The 14,350-nt window shown below is 42.5% G+C and overlaps 1 protein-coding gene across 2 annotated transcripts in view; it reads left to right on the top strand.

Moving 5' to 3' along the window:
* AXIN1 (axin 1) overlaps positions 1-14,350 on the top strand; it is a 1,214,366-nt gene that overhangs the window by 837,543 nt on the left and 362,473 nt on the right. Inside the window, exon 9 of one of the 2 annotated variants that reach the window (XM_044089473.1) lies at positions 10,378-10,485. The exons of the other annotated variant lie outside the window; for it this stretch is intronic. Coding sequence (XP_043945408.1) covers positions 10,378-10,485 — 108 coding nt within the window. The remainder of the gene's footprint in view (positions 1-10,377; positions 10,486-14,350) is intronic. 2 annotated transcript variants of the gene reach the window in all.

The raw sequence follows: 14,350 nt of genomic DNA, 5'->3' as shown, positions 1-14,350 counted from the left end.
CCTCTTCTGCTGACTCAGCACAGCTACAAAACTCTTCACAGTCAGCTGAAAACACTCAATCTTGCTGCATGGAAAATTCCTTAACACCACAGCAGACCCTACTCTCCAAAGAGGTGCAGGATGTCATTCTGGAGGCCAGAAGGCCATCTACTAGGAAGACTTACTCCGCAAAGTGGAAACGGTTTTGCTCTTGGAATGAGAAAAATGGCCAGGACCCTAGAAAACTGAATTTGCCTCAGGTATTACAGTACCTAGCTGAGCTGCTGAACAGTGGACTTTCATTTTCCTCCATAAAAATCCATGCCTCAGCCATTTCTGCAGAATTCAACATGGATCCACCGTTATTCTCTCACCCACTTTTAAGGCAATTCCTCAGAGGGCTAAGAATATAAGACCACCAAGGAAACAGCCAGTGCCAGCCTGGGATCTTAATTACATTCTAGAAAAATTAACTTTGCCTCCTTTTGAACCAGCTGCCTCAACAGATTTGCAGTATTTGTCCTGGAAAACAGCTTTCCTTCTGGCCATTACCTCAGCTCGTAGGGTTTTGGAACTTCAAGCCCTCATGGCTGTGCAGCCCTTTCTTATCTTCCATCAGGACAGGGTTTCTCATCGAACCAACCCGTCATTTATGCCTAAAGTGGTATCCAGGGTAGCTTTAAATCAAGCCATACACTTACCTACCTTTTACCCCAATCCTCAAAACAAAGGGGAAAGGCTGCTACATTCTTTAGACATCCATAGACAGCTACGTTACTATTTGGACAGAACAAAGCCTTTCAGGAAATCAGAACAACTGTTTGTGTCTTATGCTGTAGGAGCTCAAGGGAAGCCTGTTACCAAACAGACAATCTCTAAATGGATAGGCAACTGCATACGATTTTGTTACTCCTATCATGAGAAATCTGTCCCTGTAGGCATCAGACCACACTCCACCAGGACCACAGCTACCTCTACAGCCTTCCTCAGAGGAGTTCCTACCAAAGATATCTTGGAGGCAGCCACTTGAAGTTCTGTACATACCTTTACAAGACACTACCACCTGCCTTTATATTCCAAAACTAGAGCAGGCTTTGCTACTGCTGTGTTGCAGGGCATTCTGGCTCATCCCAGTTCTACCTAGTGCCTACCACCCTGTGCATAGCTTTGGGATTCTACTCATATGTGATTACTGCAGCTGTATGCACGATGAACATAGTACAGTTTTGTACCTACCATAAATGTAGATGTTCGAGTGCTAATACAGCTGCAGTACAGGTTTCCCTCCCTCCTTCCCCTCTAGGTATAGGACTAGTGGCTGACACCTCCTCATACAACCTATTTTGGGTTATCTTCCTATGGTGTATTTACTTGCAACTACTCTTTTTTGATAACATTGCATTGTTTGAATATTTTGATACATATATATATATATATATATATATATATATGTTATCTATTGCCTTCCTTTTGGGGGCACCTGACATCTGGGGCAAGAAAGACTGGAGAATATGGCGTTGGCTGTGACTTATATACCCCTGTCGCACTGACGTCAGGAAAGAAGGCGATAACAACCGACGCCAGACCAAGACTTTGGAATTCGGCTGACCGAGGAACCGCCTGACGGCAGAGCACTCGAGCATCTACATTTATGGTAGGTACAAAACTGTACTTTCCTTTTTGTTGATGTTTATAACTTCTTCCTAGGTGGTATACTGATGGCCTTGTTGATGTCAGCCTTACATTTGCTCTAATAGACAGGGTGGGGTGCACGGGGGGGGGGGCAAAAGTTTCTGGGCTTTTTCCATTTTTTACCAATGTCATTTCTGTCAGAGTTGCTTCCATCCTTATTTTTGTTCTTGAAAAATATTAAGACTCAGTTTTCTCCCATAGAGTTTAACATCTGTCACAGTTCTACCAAATTACATCTGTTAAAAAGTATAAAAGTCAGACCCTTTCCTAAGATTTCTTGCTCTAGCCAAGTCAATGATTCTAGACCTTAGTCCTATTTTGGTGTTGGTTCTGGTGGGTCCGTTCTGTTGTACTGATCTCACCAAGTCTCTCAGCTCCTTGGCCCCTTTCTAGGACCTGTTCTACTGTTGTTGGTCTCCTTGTGGAGACCTCTGAGTCAGGATGAGAGTCTGCATGCTCCATCATGTTTGCCTCCCTGTTGAGGTCTGGTGGTTCCAGTTGGTGGATTTCTCCCCCTGTGGTGTTATCCTCATGTCCTGTTGCCTCATGCTGGTGATGGGTCCCCCTAAGTCAGGTCCAGATTTCTGGTGGCCCTTGTGAAATTCCTGCCTGTTGTCTTCCATGTCTCTCTGCTCAGCAGTAGGTGTGGCCATGGACACTTGTCCCAAACTCATCTTGGTGTGAAGATTAGGTTTCTAGTGCCTCAAGTGCCCATCAAAACATTTCCCATTGTTGTGTCTGCGTGGGAGTCTCATTCTCCTGGTTGAAGTGTGGTGGTTTTTGTGGTTCCTGTTTGTCCCCTAAATCCCTGTTGATTTTTTTCTCATTTTCTTCTATTTGACTTTGTTTTCAAAGTCAGTGATTCTGTTTTCAAGATGAAAAATCTGAAAGGGGGAGTCAGTGTTGTCCTTGCATACATTCTCCAGGTTTAGGATGTTGCTCATAATGAAATGCTGCTGGGTTTTGTTGTGCCTAAGGAGGATAACAGTCAGCTTGAGACTCGCTTTCTTTCTGTCCCACTCTGATTAAGTCCTCCTCCACTTTGTTCCACATGGGTTTTTAAATAGCTTTAATCCCCTAGGAATCCATTCTTTTTCAAAACTGTTCCTTTGGTAAATATCTTCCCAGTATAGTCCTTTCAGTCTTTTTAGTTGTCTCTCGATGAGAATAAAGTTGTCTGTAGGATCATCTTAGCTGTTGTCTCTTGGTGAGCCATCTGCATGATTGTCATGCTCAGTGTGCTGGGTCATGTTTGCCCAGGTAGGTGTCTTCAGAAGATTTTTAAGTCTTGAATTATCAGTACCACATCACAGGTGATCTCATTAAAGTGATTCCCTTGAGTGGATAACTCCGTGGAGGTGCCGAGGACAAATAGAGAACAGAGGTAATCCAGAAAGCTCAAGTAAGGTCTGGTGTCCCATATTTGACCCAGAGGGGATCAGGACAAATAAGAAGTAGAGTACAAAGGATTAGTCCAAATAAAATCACTTTAGCTAGCAGATCTAGGAAACCTGTCTGTGATGTCCAACTTGCAGGAGAAGTAAGGTAGATAAACAAGTGTTCTTGCTGTTTTCTTATTTTTTTTATCAAGTGTTCTTGCTGTTATACATTATATTCAACAGGTCAGTTATTTAAAACCAGTTGCAGACAGTGGTGAGAGGGTCTTGAAGAGCTGATTGGAGGAAAATCTGAGAGATGGAAAAAAGGAGCAATCCCGAAGCTTTTAAGTTAGTCCCCTATTTGAATATTCCTGAAAGACCCATGAGGGTTTACCATCTCAGCAGCCTGTGGAACTTCATTCTTAGTTAAAAGGTTTTTATTTTTAACAAACAAAAAATGGCAACACTCCATGAGATACCACTTTTGAACTATATTTAAGGAAACACAAACGCCTGAGCTTCATCAGGTCCATTTAGTAAAGTAGTTTGCATTTTGATCATTAAAAATGCCTGCTTTATCACCAGACTTTATTAGCCTGTTTTATATCACATGTAATATGAGAGGCTGTGTCTATCTTTGTGGGGCTCATGTTTCTTAAAGCAAATTATGAAAGCTTTATCACAGAACTATTACCAGTTTCACTTGTCAATGCTTGTATTATATGTAGTATGAGGCGCCCACTTTTATGGAGCTCATATTTCCTGAAATGCATTATGAAAGACTAATCTGAGGAATAAGATACCTAGCTCCGTATCCCATAGAGGCCCTGGCAGGTCCAAGAATTCCATAAATGCCTATATAAAAACCTTGTGGCAGATCCATCTGTGGTGTCTATGGATTCATTAAACGTGTCCAAGTTGTTTTTTGCTACCAGTACTCTTCTCAAATGAGAAATGAAGCAGAATGCTAGACTGGTTTGGAATGGAAGTATGTACAACTGTCATTCTGACCCTAAGGGCCATTAACTGTCAGATGCAAATGACCAGGTATCAAATTTGCATTCTGACAACAGATCAAGAAGAAAGTTGTGGAGGTGTCTGATGGGGGGGACATAAGATCAATATCATTTTAAATATACTCACATTGTTAGGTGGCAAAACACTCCATGAAGTGTTGTGGTACTGTATATTTAGCATCTGGAGTAGCAGCTGTAAGGTCAGTTATAAGAAGGCATGCTTGGTCTCAGGCTACAGCCCTTCCAGAGGATGTCAAGATTCTGCCCCCCCCCCCCCAGAAAAGAGAGTACTTGGCAGAGTAAATTCCACAGGGTAGCACAGGAGGAGTGTCTTGGCCAGGGGAATGCTTCAGGGCACTTGGGTACATAACCTCTACAATAATCATGTTACTTACAGCCAGCAAACACACACAGTTCCTCAGATAATTTCTGTCATACCTTGCATTTCCAAGGAGCTGGAGTGGTGGTCCTGTACGTCAGGTAGAACCAAAGAGTACCCTTCACTCAGGAGCTCACAATTAAAACATAACTTCTGTTTCTTTGGATCTAGTTTGTGGGGGTATACTTAGAGACCATAAAGTTCAAAGCCTTTGTGATATAACTTATATGAAGAAGCATATAAATGTAAATAGAGATGTTGGCCTTGGTGCCGCCCACTCAAGGCTTTCAAAAACATCTAGTGAGCAAACAGGTGACAGCAGACGATTCTGTAGTAATGACATCAACGGGGGGGGGGGGGGCGTGTTCTTAACTCGTTCCTTTGCTTTGTACTACAACTGCCTAGAAAACAGCCCTGATGACTTTAAAGTCAGTTTGCATACTGTCATATTAGAATTCTGTGTTGGGCTAATTAAGCAAGTCAGAGGCTGATCTCTACAGATGAATGCAACACAGTGGTGTCTTCTACTAGCTGATATATAGGTGGGTAGACCTGATTGCCTCTACAAGCAACACAAACCGAAAAAAGTTGTGCTCAAGAGCACCACACAAAGAGCTTTGGGCAGTGGATAACTTCTCCTTCAGATGAGCAGTGGGTGGGTCTTTTTTCTTCTCTGATCTCCCTACTCCCCAGTGCAATAAAGTAAGGGTGACCTGCCTCCACAGGTGGACCATAATATCCCAGAACAAGGGAGCTTTCATACATCCATATCTGGTGACATTGAAGGTCACAACCTAGATGATTAAATACTTAGAACCCTCAGGCACCAGTTTACTGAGAATGTGCTTAACATACTTAGAAAAGACCAGAAAGCCTACCACTAGCAAATCCTACTTATCCAAATGAGGTCATGTTCTTCTGGAGCCACCAAAAGAAAAAAAAATAACCTGGTACAGCATTGGTGTCCTGAATTCTGCAGTACTTCAGTGGACTGTTAAATTTGAGATTGGCCTGTGCCTCCATTAAAGTGCACAAATTTCAAATTGGCCTGTGCCTTCATTAAAGTACACCTGTTGGCCATTGCAGCTTATGTTCTTAATATTTCACTGTTGCAGTCCTGACTATTGGGATTTCTTGCCATGAAAGCACTAAGCCTGCCTGACTACCAGAGAAAATTCTTTCTGCCTCCCAGGCTGACGGATGCCCTGACCAATGTTGGTACATTTGGGTATAAAGGTAGCCAGCCTGCATCATGAAATTAGTCTTTTCTTACTGTGGAGGCCAAAGCTGTATTTAAGTGAGTTGGTCAGTCCCTACCAGAGAGAAGTGTTGGACAAGATAAGTACCCCATTGGTGAGCTTTTTTCTTTCCTTTGCTCATGTTAGATAGTCAATAACTGTCACCGTTGTGGTAAACAGAGCCATTCAAAGACTTTCATTCCCTTTGTATTACTTGCCTATGTCCAGGCCATGACGTCCCCATATGTCATTTCTGTGCACGTTTTAATACAAGGACTATTAGGCATAGGGCTGAATTTCTAGCAAAGTTCCTTATCCAGCAACCTAACCCTTGGCACGTCTGTCTCTAATGGACACAGGTAACCTGTAAATGGTTCATCTCCCAGGCCCATGCTTACACTTATCAAGGGTATCAGAACTTGTCAGAGGTTTGGGATGCATGGCTAGGCTTAAAAAGGCTCTAGTGATCATTAGCCTAGTAAACGCCTATAAACCTGTAGTCTGTGGCATTCATTGGTCATTCCGAATCTCAACTTCTTAAGCGCAAGAAAGAAAAACAAAACTTTAGGTCTTCAGATGACAGTTGCTCACTGCCTACTTCTCCCTCCAGGCTTGTGATTGTTGAGCAAGTGAAGCTCTTATGCACCCCCCCTTCTTTTGCTGTACAGGTGACTCAGGCCTCTGTTGAGACCCTTTTGGCATCCAACATGCCATTATTACCTTCCATCTGTGCACAAGACCTTGACATTGGCTCATCGGTTGGGTCCAGGACCACTCTGCAGGCATTGGCTTCTGAGGAGGGTACACCGCCCAGAGACCCTGCTTCTAGGCCTCAGCCAACTCCAGCTCCGGTGCTCATTCATTACTCCCAAGACACAGGCATCAGGTTGTTGGACGCCTTAGGCTGAAAGTCTTAGCCACTCCTAGAAATGCATCTGCATCAAGGCCTTCTGGCTGCACTTCACAAGGTTCCCAGCAGGATTTAATCAAACTAGCCGAGGACTTGATCTCCATTATCAGGTCAAGGCAAGCTCCAGGGGCTATTTCCCCTGGAAAAAGGAAAAGAGATGCTCCCCCGAGAAATTTACAAGGATCCCCTTCTCTCTGAGGAGGGCACAGACCTTGAGGACTCTGGGTCTGAGGAAGGCCCCTCCTATAGATCATATGAGGATTCTGACTCTGATGAAATCCTCCCTTCTGCTGGTCTTCCTAAGGATTTCACCTTTGGGGAAACCCTCCATGCCATGAGACAACATCTTCAGTGGGAAGCTCAAGGCTACCTGCAAACAAAGAAGAGGGTTAGAGAGTTCTGAGACCTGTCTTAGTACAACCTCTGGCTATTCCCTATTCTGGAAGTAGTGGAGGATGTTTTCCTGGAATTCTCTTTAAAACCTGACTCCCACCTGCAGAAAAAATAAAATTAAGCATCAAGGAAAGACCAGTATCACAAACTAAAATGAATAAAATAAGGCAAGTTTGTTCTAGTATTTTGATATGATAAACAGTAATTCAAAATGAAGATACCTTAGTGTGACAGTGTTGCTTAGGATGGAAAAGACAATTATTGTAAAATTCTGTTCTTCAGGGACCGAGGAACATGGGGGGAGGGGAGGACAGTAACTAGACAAGTTGACATGGCCAAGAAGGAAAAGAATGGCAGCTACATATATATAGAAATGATAAGCCACTTAGAAGAGGGTTTATTTGACTTGTGCAGAGGGAGCGGAAAAGGTAAAAGTGTGAGGGTGGAAGCTGTAAGACTGGGGTAGTAAAATATTTGCAGTGAGGTGATTGTTTAAGGTGACCCTTGAATAGATTCATGAGAAGAGGAGTTTGTTAGATGTCCTCATTTTCTTTCATCTGAAACAGTTCCTCCAAAGAGTATTTAATTTAAGGCTATCCAGAGTGAGAGGGGCAGAGCTTTGGGACTTATGCCTTGGCAAAAATTGACCCAATCACCATTTGAATCTGCAGCTGCTGTTTCCCTCAAATATCTAACTTGGAAAATTAACTTGTTATTGGCGGTCATGTCTACCAAGTGAGTTTCAGGAGAGTTTAAGGGTTCCAGGAACCCTTTTTAATATTACATAATGACTGCAGCCTAAGAAGGCATGTCACATTATGTCTTCTCTTCTTTCTGTGACTGTACATTTAGCTGTATGGCATGTACATCTTTCATACAAAAACACTAATGTAATTAAGCCAAGTTTCATATATATATATATATATATATATATATATATATATATATATATATATATATATATATATTAGTTCACTTTCCAATTGAAGAAACTTGTAATTACTCTTTTATGGCCTTTATTTTCCTGGACTAGTAAGTCATAGATCCTGTAATAGGAGCATATCCATTACAGTCCATAGTTCACAAATTTGCTTTGCATTTAACTTCATATGTATAATTGATCTATATCCCAGCAAGGAAGGCAGTTACCCTTTTCAGCTAAAATATCTTATGCCATTTTATAACTTGCATAAAAAATGTCACAAGTCCACATATCGTTTCATGCCACTGAGAAATGCCCATTTTGCAGATTTAAGACACATATTTTCAGTTTATTTGATTCATCTTTATAAGGCTTAAGTGCGTCTTGTATATCTGTTACATTTAGACTCTGAAAACAGTGGTATATTCACAGACATCACATATATCTTCTTACTCTTGTCCTGCAAGTCAGATTGTTTAGTCTTAGTGCTCTGTTTAAGTGCGAAAGTATTTGCTGTACACTTAGAACATGTGCTATGTTACCATGACAGTTTGGAGAACTGGACATTCATCTTGAAAAAAATCCTAACAGCCAGGATCCAAGTGTATGGTAAATCAGTAGAATATATGATGGCTGCAGCCATCACGTTCATATTTAACTGATCACATGCCACGATGGATCAGCCTGTTACCTGTAAAAGGTCTAATGGCAGGAAAGCACTGTGTGAGGACTGTACTTTATGCTTTGTATCTTAATCCGTGCTCTTTAAGGCAGAGGCTGATTGTGCTAGAAAAACATAGATCAGAATCCCTGACATTACCATAATTTTCTCCAAAGAGGGGCAGCTTTTGTAAGTGACACTGACAGCTAAAGTAATACCAGAGACAGACATAGTACAATTTGTCTGTCAAGCCTATTTAATTTCTAGCATACTACTGAAGCATAGGTTCATAGGTTCATACTAGGCTATCTGCCCTAGGGCATTTATAAGCCTAGCCAGAGTGTGTTTGGCTTTTGCCACCCATTTTAAATTCATTTTGCTATGCCCTTTTTCGAGGTTAGTATACTGTGCCTCTGTCTAACAGTGACACAGAAGTGATACCTGGGGTAAACCTACGATCTCCCATCCACTCATCAAGATTCCTCTTGAAGAGAGTCAATGAGGGACTCTGCCTAACCTGGACTGGGATTTTATTCCAGAGTGAAGGGAGCCTCTGGGTTATGAATCTGTCCCTCCAGCATGTCCTATTTATTTCAGTGCTGAGGTTCAAGTCTCTCGAGCACGTAACTCGATGGGATTTGGATTTTCTGAGGTGCAGCATGTCCATTAATTCCGGGTTGGACATGGCTTTATACGTCAGGCACAGATCGCCTCTGAGCAGACGGTATGCCACTGAGTGGAGCTGGAGTTTCTTTAACTGGGCAGCATATGGCATCTGTTTGAGCCCGTTGATCCTCTTGGTGAGGTACTTTTGGGGTCTTTCCAGTTGCTGCAGGTGTCTGGTAAGGTACATCCCAAAAGGGGCATTGTACTCAATTATGGGCCTGATGAGGGATGAGTAAAGAGGCACGATGACCTCCCCTGATCTAGATGTGAATCCCTTCATGATTAGGTGGGCTATATAAAATGTTTTTCTAACCACTTTGGCCATGTGGTTGTCAAATGAGCATAATGGAGTACTGAATCTGCATGACTTACAAAAGTGTTATGTGCAACCAAGAGACAGCTAGGATTGTTACTGAAGGCATTCTAATGCAGCAAGTCAAGGCCTCTTGGTCTACATCTAATCTATTTTTCAAGAATGTAATTTAGCTGGAAAGCCACCGGTTAATGGCTATATTCCCAACCACAGTACTTTAAAGACTTTGAGCCTTATCTACAGTAGTAATGAGTAGCTTACATAGTTGTACAAAAATTTGAGTTCTTAAAATTGAAGATTTTCTGCTTCAGATCTTTTTGGTGGATCATGATACAGGTTGACTGAAAACATACAAACCTGTTAGCAGCGCCACACTTGCACGTTGATACAGAGTGGCCCTAACTTGGGCTTGATACCCTGTTTTAATAATTTAGGGTAAGACTTTGAGCAGCATGTTACCACTTGCATGTTGATACAGTGTGGCCCTTACTTGGTACCCTGTATTAATAACATAGAGTGAGACTTGAGCAGCATGCTTGCATGTTGATGCAGAGTGGACCTTACTTCTGCTTGGTACCCTGTTTGAATAATTTAAGTGAAGACTGTTGCAACATGCCACTACTTCCATTAGTCAAGTATATGTTTTGTGTAGTTCTTGTGCAAGTGAACTACAATGTGTTAATTTAAATGAGAAAAAAAATGGTTATTATATCTAAGTGTTTACATATGGGGCCAAAGACTGCTAATTGGGGAAGGTGGGACACTGCATAGAATGCAGGAGAGTAGCCAAGATGCATTCAAATATCTAATTTCTAAGGTCATTCTTTAGGTATGTACAAGAGGTTATCCAGCGGGGTCGCACTTCTGTCAGGCCAGCTTGCATTCCTCTGCTGAATGTGATACCAGCTGTCTCGGAGATGGATCTCTTCAAGTCTGAGTATGTGTTACTGCTTGCTCTTAATCTGTTTTCTGTAATCATAAATCAGAATTATTACAGTAGGCTCAAGTCTATTCATGTGTTTTATCTAAAGTAGGGCATTTCAAAAAGCTAATCTTGTATTCTATTTGTTTCATAAGTTCAACTCCATTACTGTTTAAAGATGCTGCAAAAATGGAAGTAGAATTTTTCACCATCTGTTGAAAGTACGATGGAATTGTATATTGCAGGACAAAATAAAAGTCATCTTCCAGATTTGTTTATAATATTTGTGTATTGGGGTTCGCTTAAAAGACAGGATTAGTTTGAAGACTTAGTATTTATTGTCCTGGGCCATGCCATTTACAGTGAAACAGTAAGAGCCTAAATGCCAGATGTGGGCAAGTCCCTATTTGCAGTCTTTATTGGTGTCTCTTTCATGCCAGAAGTATTAGATAATTGGTCAAAACAGGGCACTTCTTCCTGCGGCAAATATGCTCTCTGTAATCTGATGTGCATATTTGAGCTTTTTGTAAAATAGGATTACATGTTCAGCAGTCTTGCTTTTCTACTGTACCTGATCAGAGACCAGCAACTGCTGATAGTCAGTGGAGTACAGCAGGCATTATAAGTTGAGTCAGGTCAAAACTTCAGCAGTGGCAACTGTAGATTGCCAAGATTTAGGTACTTTAATGAAATAGTAAGAAGCAGGGGGAAGGCCATGTGAGTAACTGCTTGGCAGTTTAAGTACATATTATCAAGGCTGTGTATTGTTAAATAGCTTTATCTTAAAAGTCCTGTGTTTGATTCTCTCAGTCTCCATTTGTCTGCTGTATGACTGAGCAGGTCTCTTAACCCTGTAGTGCTCCTGGCCTTTGTTGAAATCCTACCTATTTAGACAAGCCAGTTAAAATGTGTAATCTATAAATAAACTACTGGTTTGTTAATATGCTGATTGTTTTTCTTCAAGTAAAATATCAAATCAGAAGAGATTATTCTGAAGTACTATTACTATTAAAAAGATGGCACTGTATTTGCATGGTATATTTTTAGTATGAAGGTCACAACATCTTGTCAAGATGTTGGTGTTATAGGAGGTGACATTTGTATGCGGTACTCTAGTTGTCTTAAGCTCATTGAAGGATTTTGTTTTTAGTCTTGGTAGTAACTTCTGATGTTAGTCAGTGTTGCAGTACTGGTTCTTGGGTCTTCCTGCCATACAGAAGCCCACAAACAGCCACATTTCCAGAGCCTTTACATCATCCCTAGCCAATGGGTGTCTAAAGATGGATGTTTGGATGTCAGGTTATAAGAATGGACTCTGTTGGCACAATCCTCAGTTCTTATAACGTGTCTAACTGTCCTGACTCTGCAAAATTCTGTGTGTCAACTCTCAAACGTAGGGCCATGGTACTAGCTGCCAATATGGAGAACTCTGCTTCCAGGTTGACATCACAATCCACTGCTATCACAGGGCTTCCACAGACTCCTGTGACTGTTATTATCATTCTATAATAGAAGAAAGACAAAAAGGGCCAAGGACCCTAATGTTACCAAAAACTCCAATTTATAGGTCATAAGTCAACTCACAACCCAGTTAAGGCATTCTTGCAGCCCCCGGTCCAGTGGATCCTAGGCCCAAACCCTCTGACATGACCCCTCAGAAGGCCACCATGGTTTTCAGTCTACCTGTAGATGCTACTATAACACACATTCACACGCATGTTGGTAGAGTCTGATGTCACTCTGTAGGCATCAGTCTCCAGTGTCTGTACTGTGGATCTCAAGGGAGATTCCCTGTCTTCCCCAGGTACTGAAGTCTCAGTTAAACAACCATATCTGCCAGTCTCCCCTTAAAACAGACACCCAAACTAAAACAAACCACTTCTTTTAATTTGCCACTGCCTCAAGCCACTTCTCAGATTGAAGCCCAAGACTTCCTTAAAATAGCACAGGAGTTTATGGCCTTCATGAACTCTAGAGAGCCCTCTCAATGTCATTCTTTTCACATGTTGCAGTATTCATAACCTTTGGGTTATCCTCCGCTCTTCTACCCGAACATCCGGTCAGTATACAAAAGCTTTAGTCACTGCAAGGTACTTGGGACATCTGAGATTGGCCGTAGGGTGCATGGACCATAAAAGTGATGTCTGCATGTACCTTCCCCAGAACTTCTGTGCTGCCAGTCGAACGGCAGCTCATCCTGCAGTCTCTGCTATTGGATCCTTCATGTTTAAGATAAAGACCCTGTTGGGGCCTTTTTTCTTATTTTGGTCACTACATGCCTGCTTAGGTTCATATCATCCAGGAAAGGAAATTGTAGGTGCAGACATCAGATCCCCCATAAAGACACCAACGACCATTTCTGCTTAGGGTGCAGCCACAACCGTAAAACCTGTGCGATTTGTCAGACCTTCGTTCCTAAGACTCTTTGCAGCTGTCTGCATGCCTTAAACATCCATTTGGAAAATCAGCATCTTAAACTCCTGGCTCTGGCGATGGAATGGCCGACCGTCAAGCCACCAAAAAAAAAGGCCAAAGTTTCCAGGCCTGAACCTATTGCTGCACCTCCTCCACCCAACATGTTCCCCCTGTCGGTGATGTTTACCTGGAGGAACGTATGGAACCAGCCAATTCAGGTATAGTGGGTACCGTTTCTGACACTGCAGAACCTAGGCCTGAAAGCATGTCTGTGGAGGTTTTGCAGACATCAGGTGCTGACGAGGGGGGGTGGGGGGCTTGGCTCTCAAAGGATGTCCAAACCGGCCCTTCCACTGGTATACAGCCATCTGAACCTATTCCCTCCTTAGGCCCTACACCCTCCAGGCCTGTCTCTTCCTTAAAAAGAAAACAAAAGACAAAACATGTCTCTCCACCTTCTGAAAGCCTGCCTGATTGGCAGATTTTCTCCCAGAGCTTATTTAATGCCTTCATGGCCCTTAGGCCACCAGCTACCCCTCCAGTTATCAGTCCTAGGCCTCAGACTGAAGATCCTCTTCCACTTGAAGCTGAAGAAGCTTCAGATTCCTCTTCAGAGGACTCCCTTTCCTATGCCTCTCAAATGCCTTCCCCTCTTGGGTATGCCTCACCAGAGGTGGACTCTACTGAGGAAGACTCCCCTGGAGAGGACCTCACCTTTGGAGAAACCATCTCTTGAATGATAGAGTTTTTTAAATGGGGCTCCACTGAAATGACTTTGGTTCAAAATGGCTGTTATAGATTCTTACAAATGGACACTCCTTCACCTTCTGCCATTCCAACAGTCTTACCAGCCATTTTAGACACCTTCTATGCAGCCTCTAAAAATCCTGAATCCCAGCCCCTAGAAGGCCTGACAAGTTTTATAAGGTCCCAGAAGGGGCCACATTTCTAATCAAATGCCCTATTGCAGACCCTGGCACTATTTCAGTCTCTGCAGACAGTCCCTCTAGACTACTACCTTCCACCTCTGTCCTTCCCACTGATAAGGACAGTAAGACTATGGAAAGCATTGTCAAAAAGGTATACACCTCTGCCACTTTGGCCTTTAGACGCACATGTCTACGTATGCCCTCTCCCTTTTGACTTAGGTTTCTAAACTTTTGACTGATCTCCCAGACTTGCCTACTAAGGCTCAAATATCTAACCTCATCTCCTTGTCCTCTCAAGTGACAAGGGGGGCCTGAATGGAGTAATGAAAAGGGGTCCGAATGGAGAAATGAAAAGGGGTCCGATTGGAGAAATGAAAAGGGGTCCGATTGGAGAAATGAAAAGGGGTCCAACAGGAGAAATGAAAAGGGGTCTGACAGGAGAAATGAAAAGTCGGCAAGCAAAGGAGAGTAGCAGTGCTGAAACTGAATTCACCCTCAAGTCTTGGTGAGTACCTTGAAGAGGTGGACCCTGTTTT

Source organism: Protopterus annectens, chromosome 12.part0 (assembly GCF_019279795.1).
Source record: "Protopterus annectens isolate FY-2018-M chromosome 12.part0, PAN1.0, whole genome shotgun sequence".
Lineage (NCBI taxonomy): Eukaryota > Metazoa > Chordata > Ceratodontiformes > Protopteridae > Protopterus > Protopterus annectens.
Note: the sequence above shows the minus strand (reverse complement) of the source record. Positions and strands in the feature narration are given on the sequence as shown.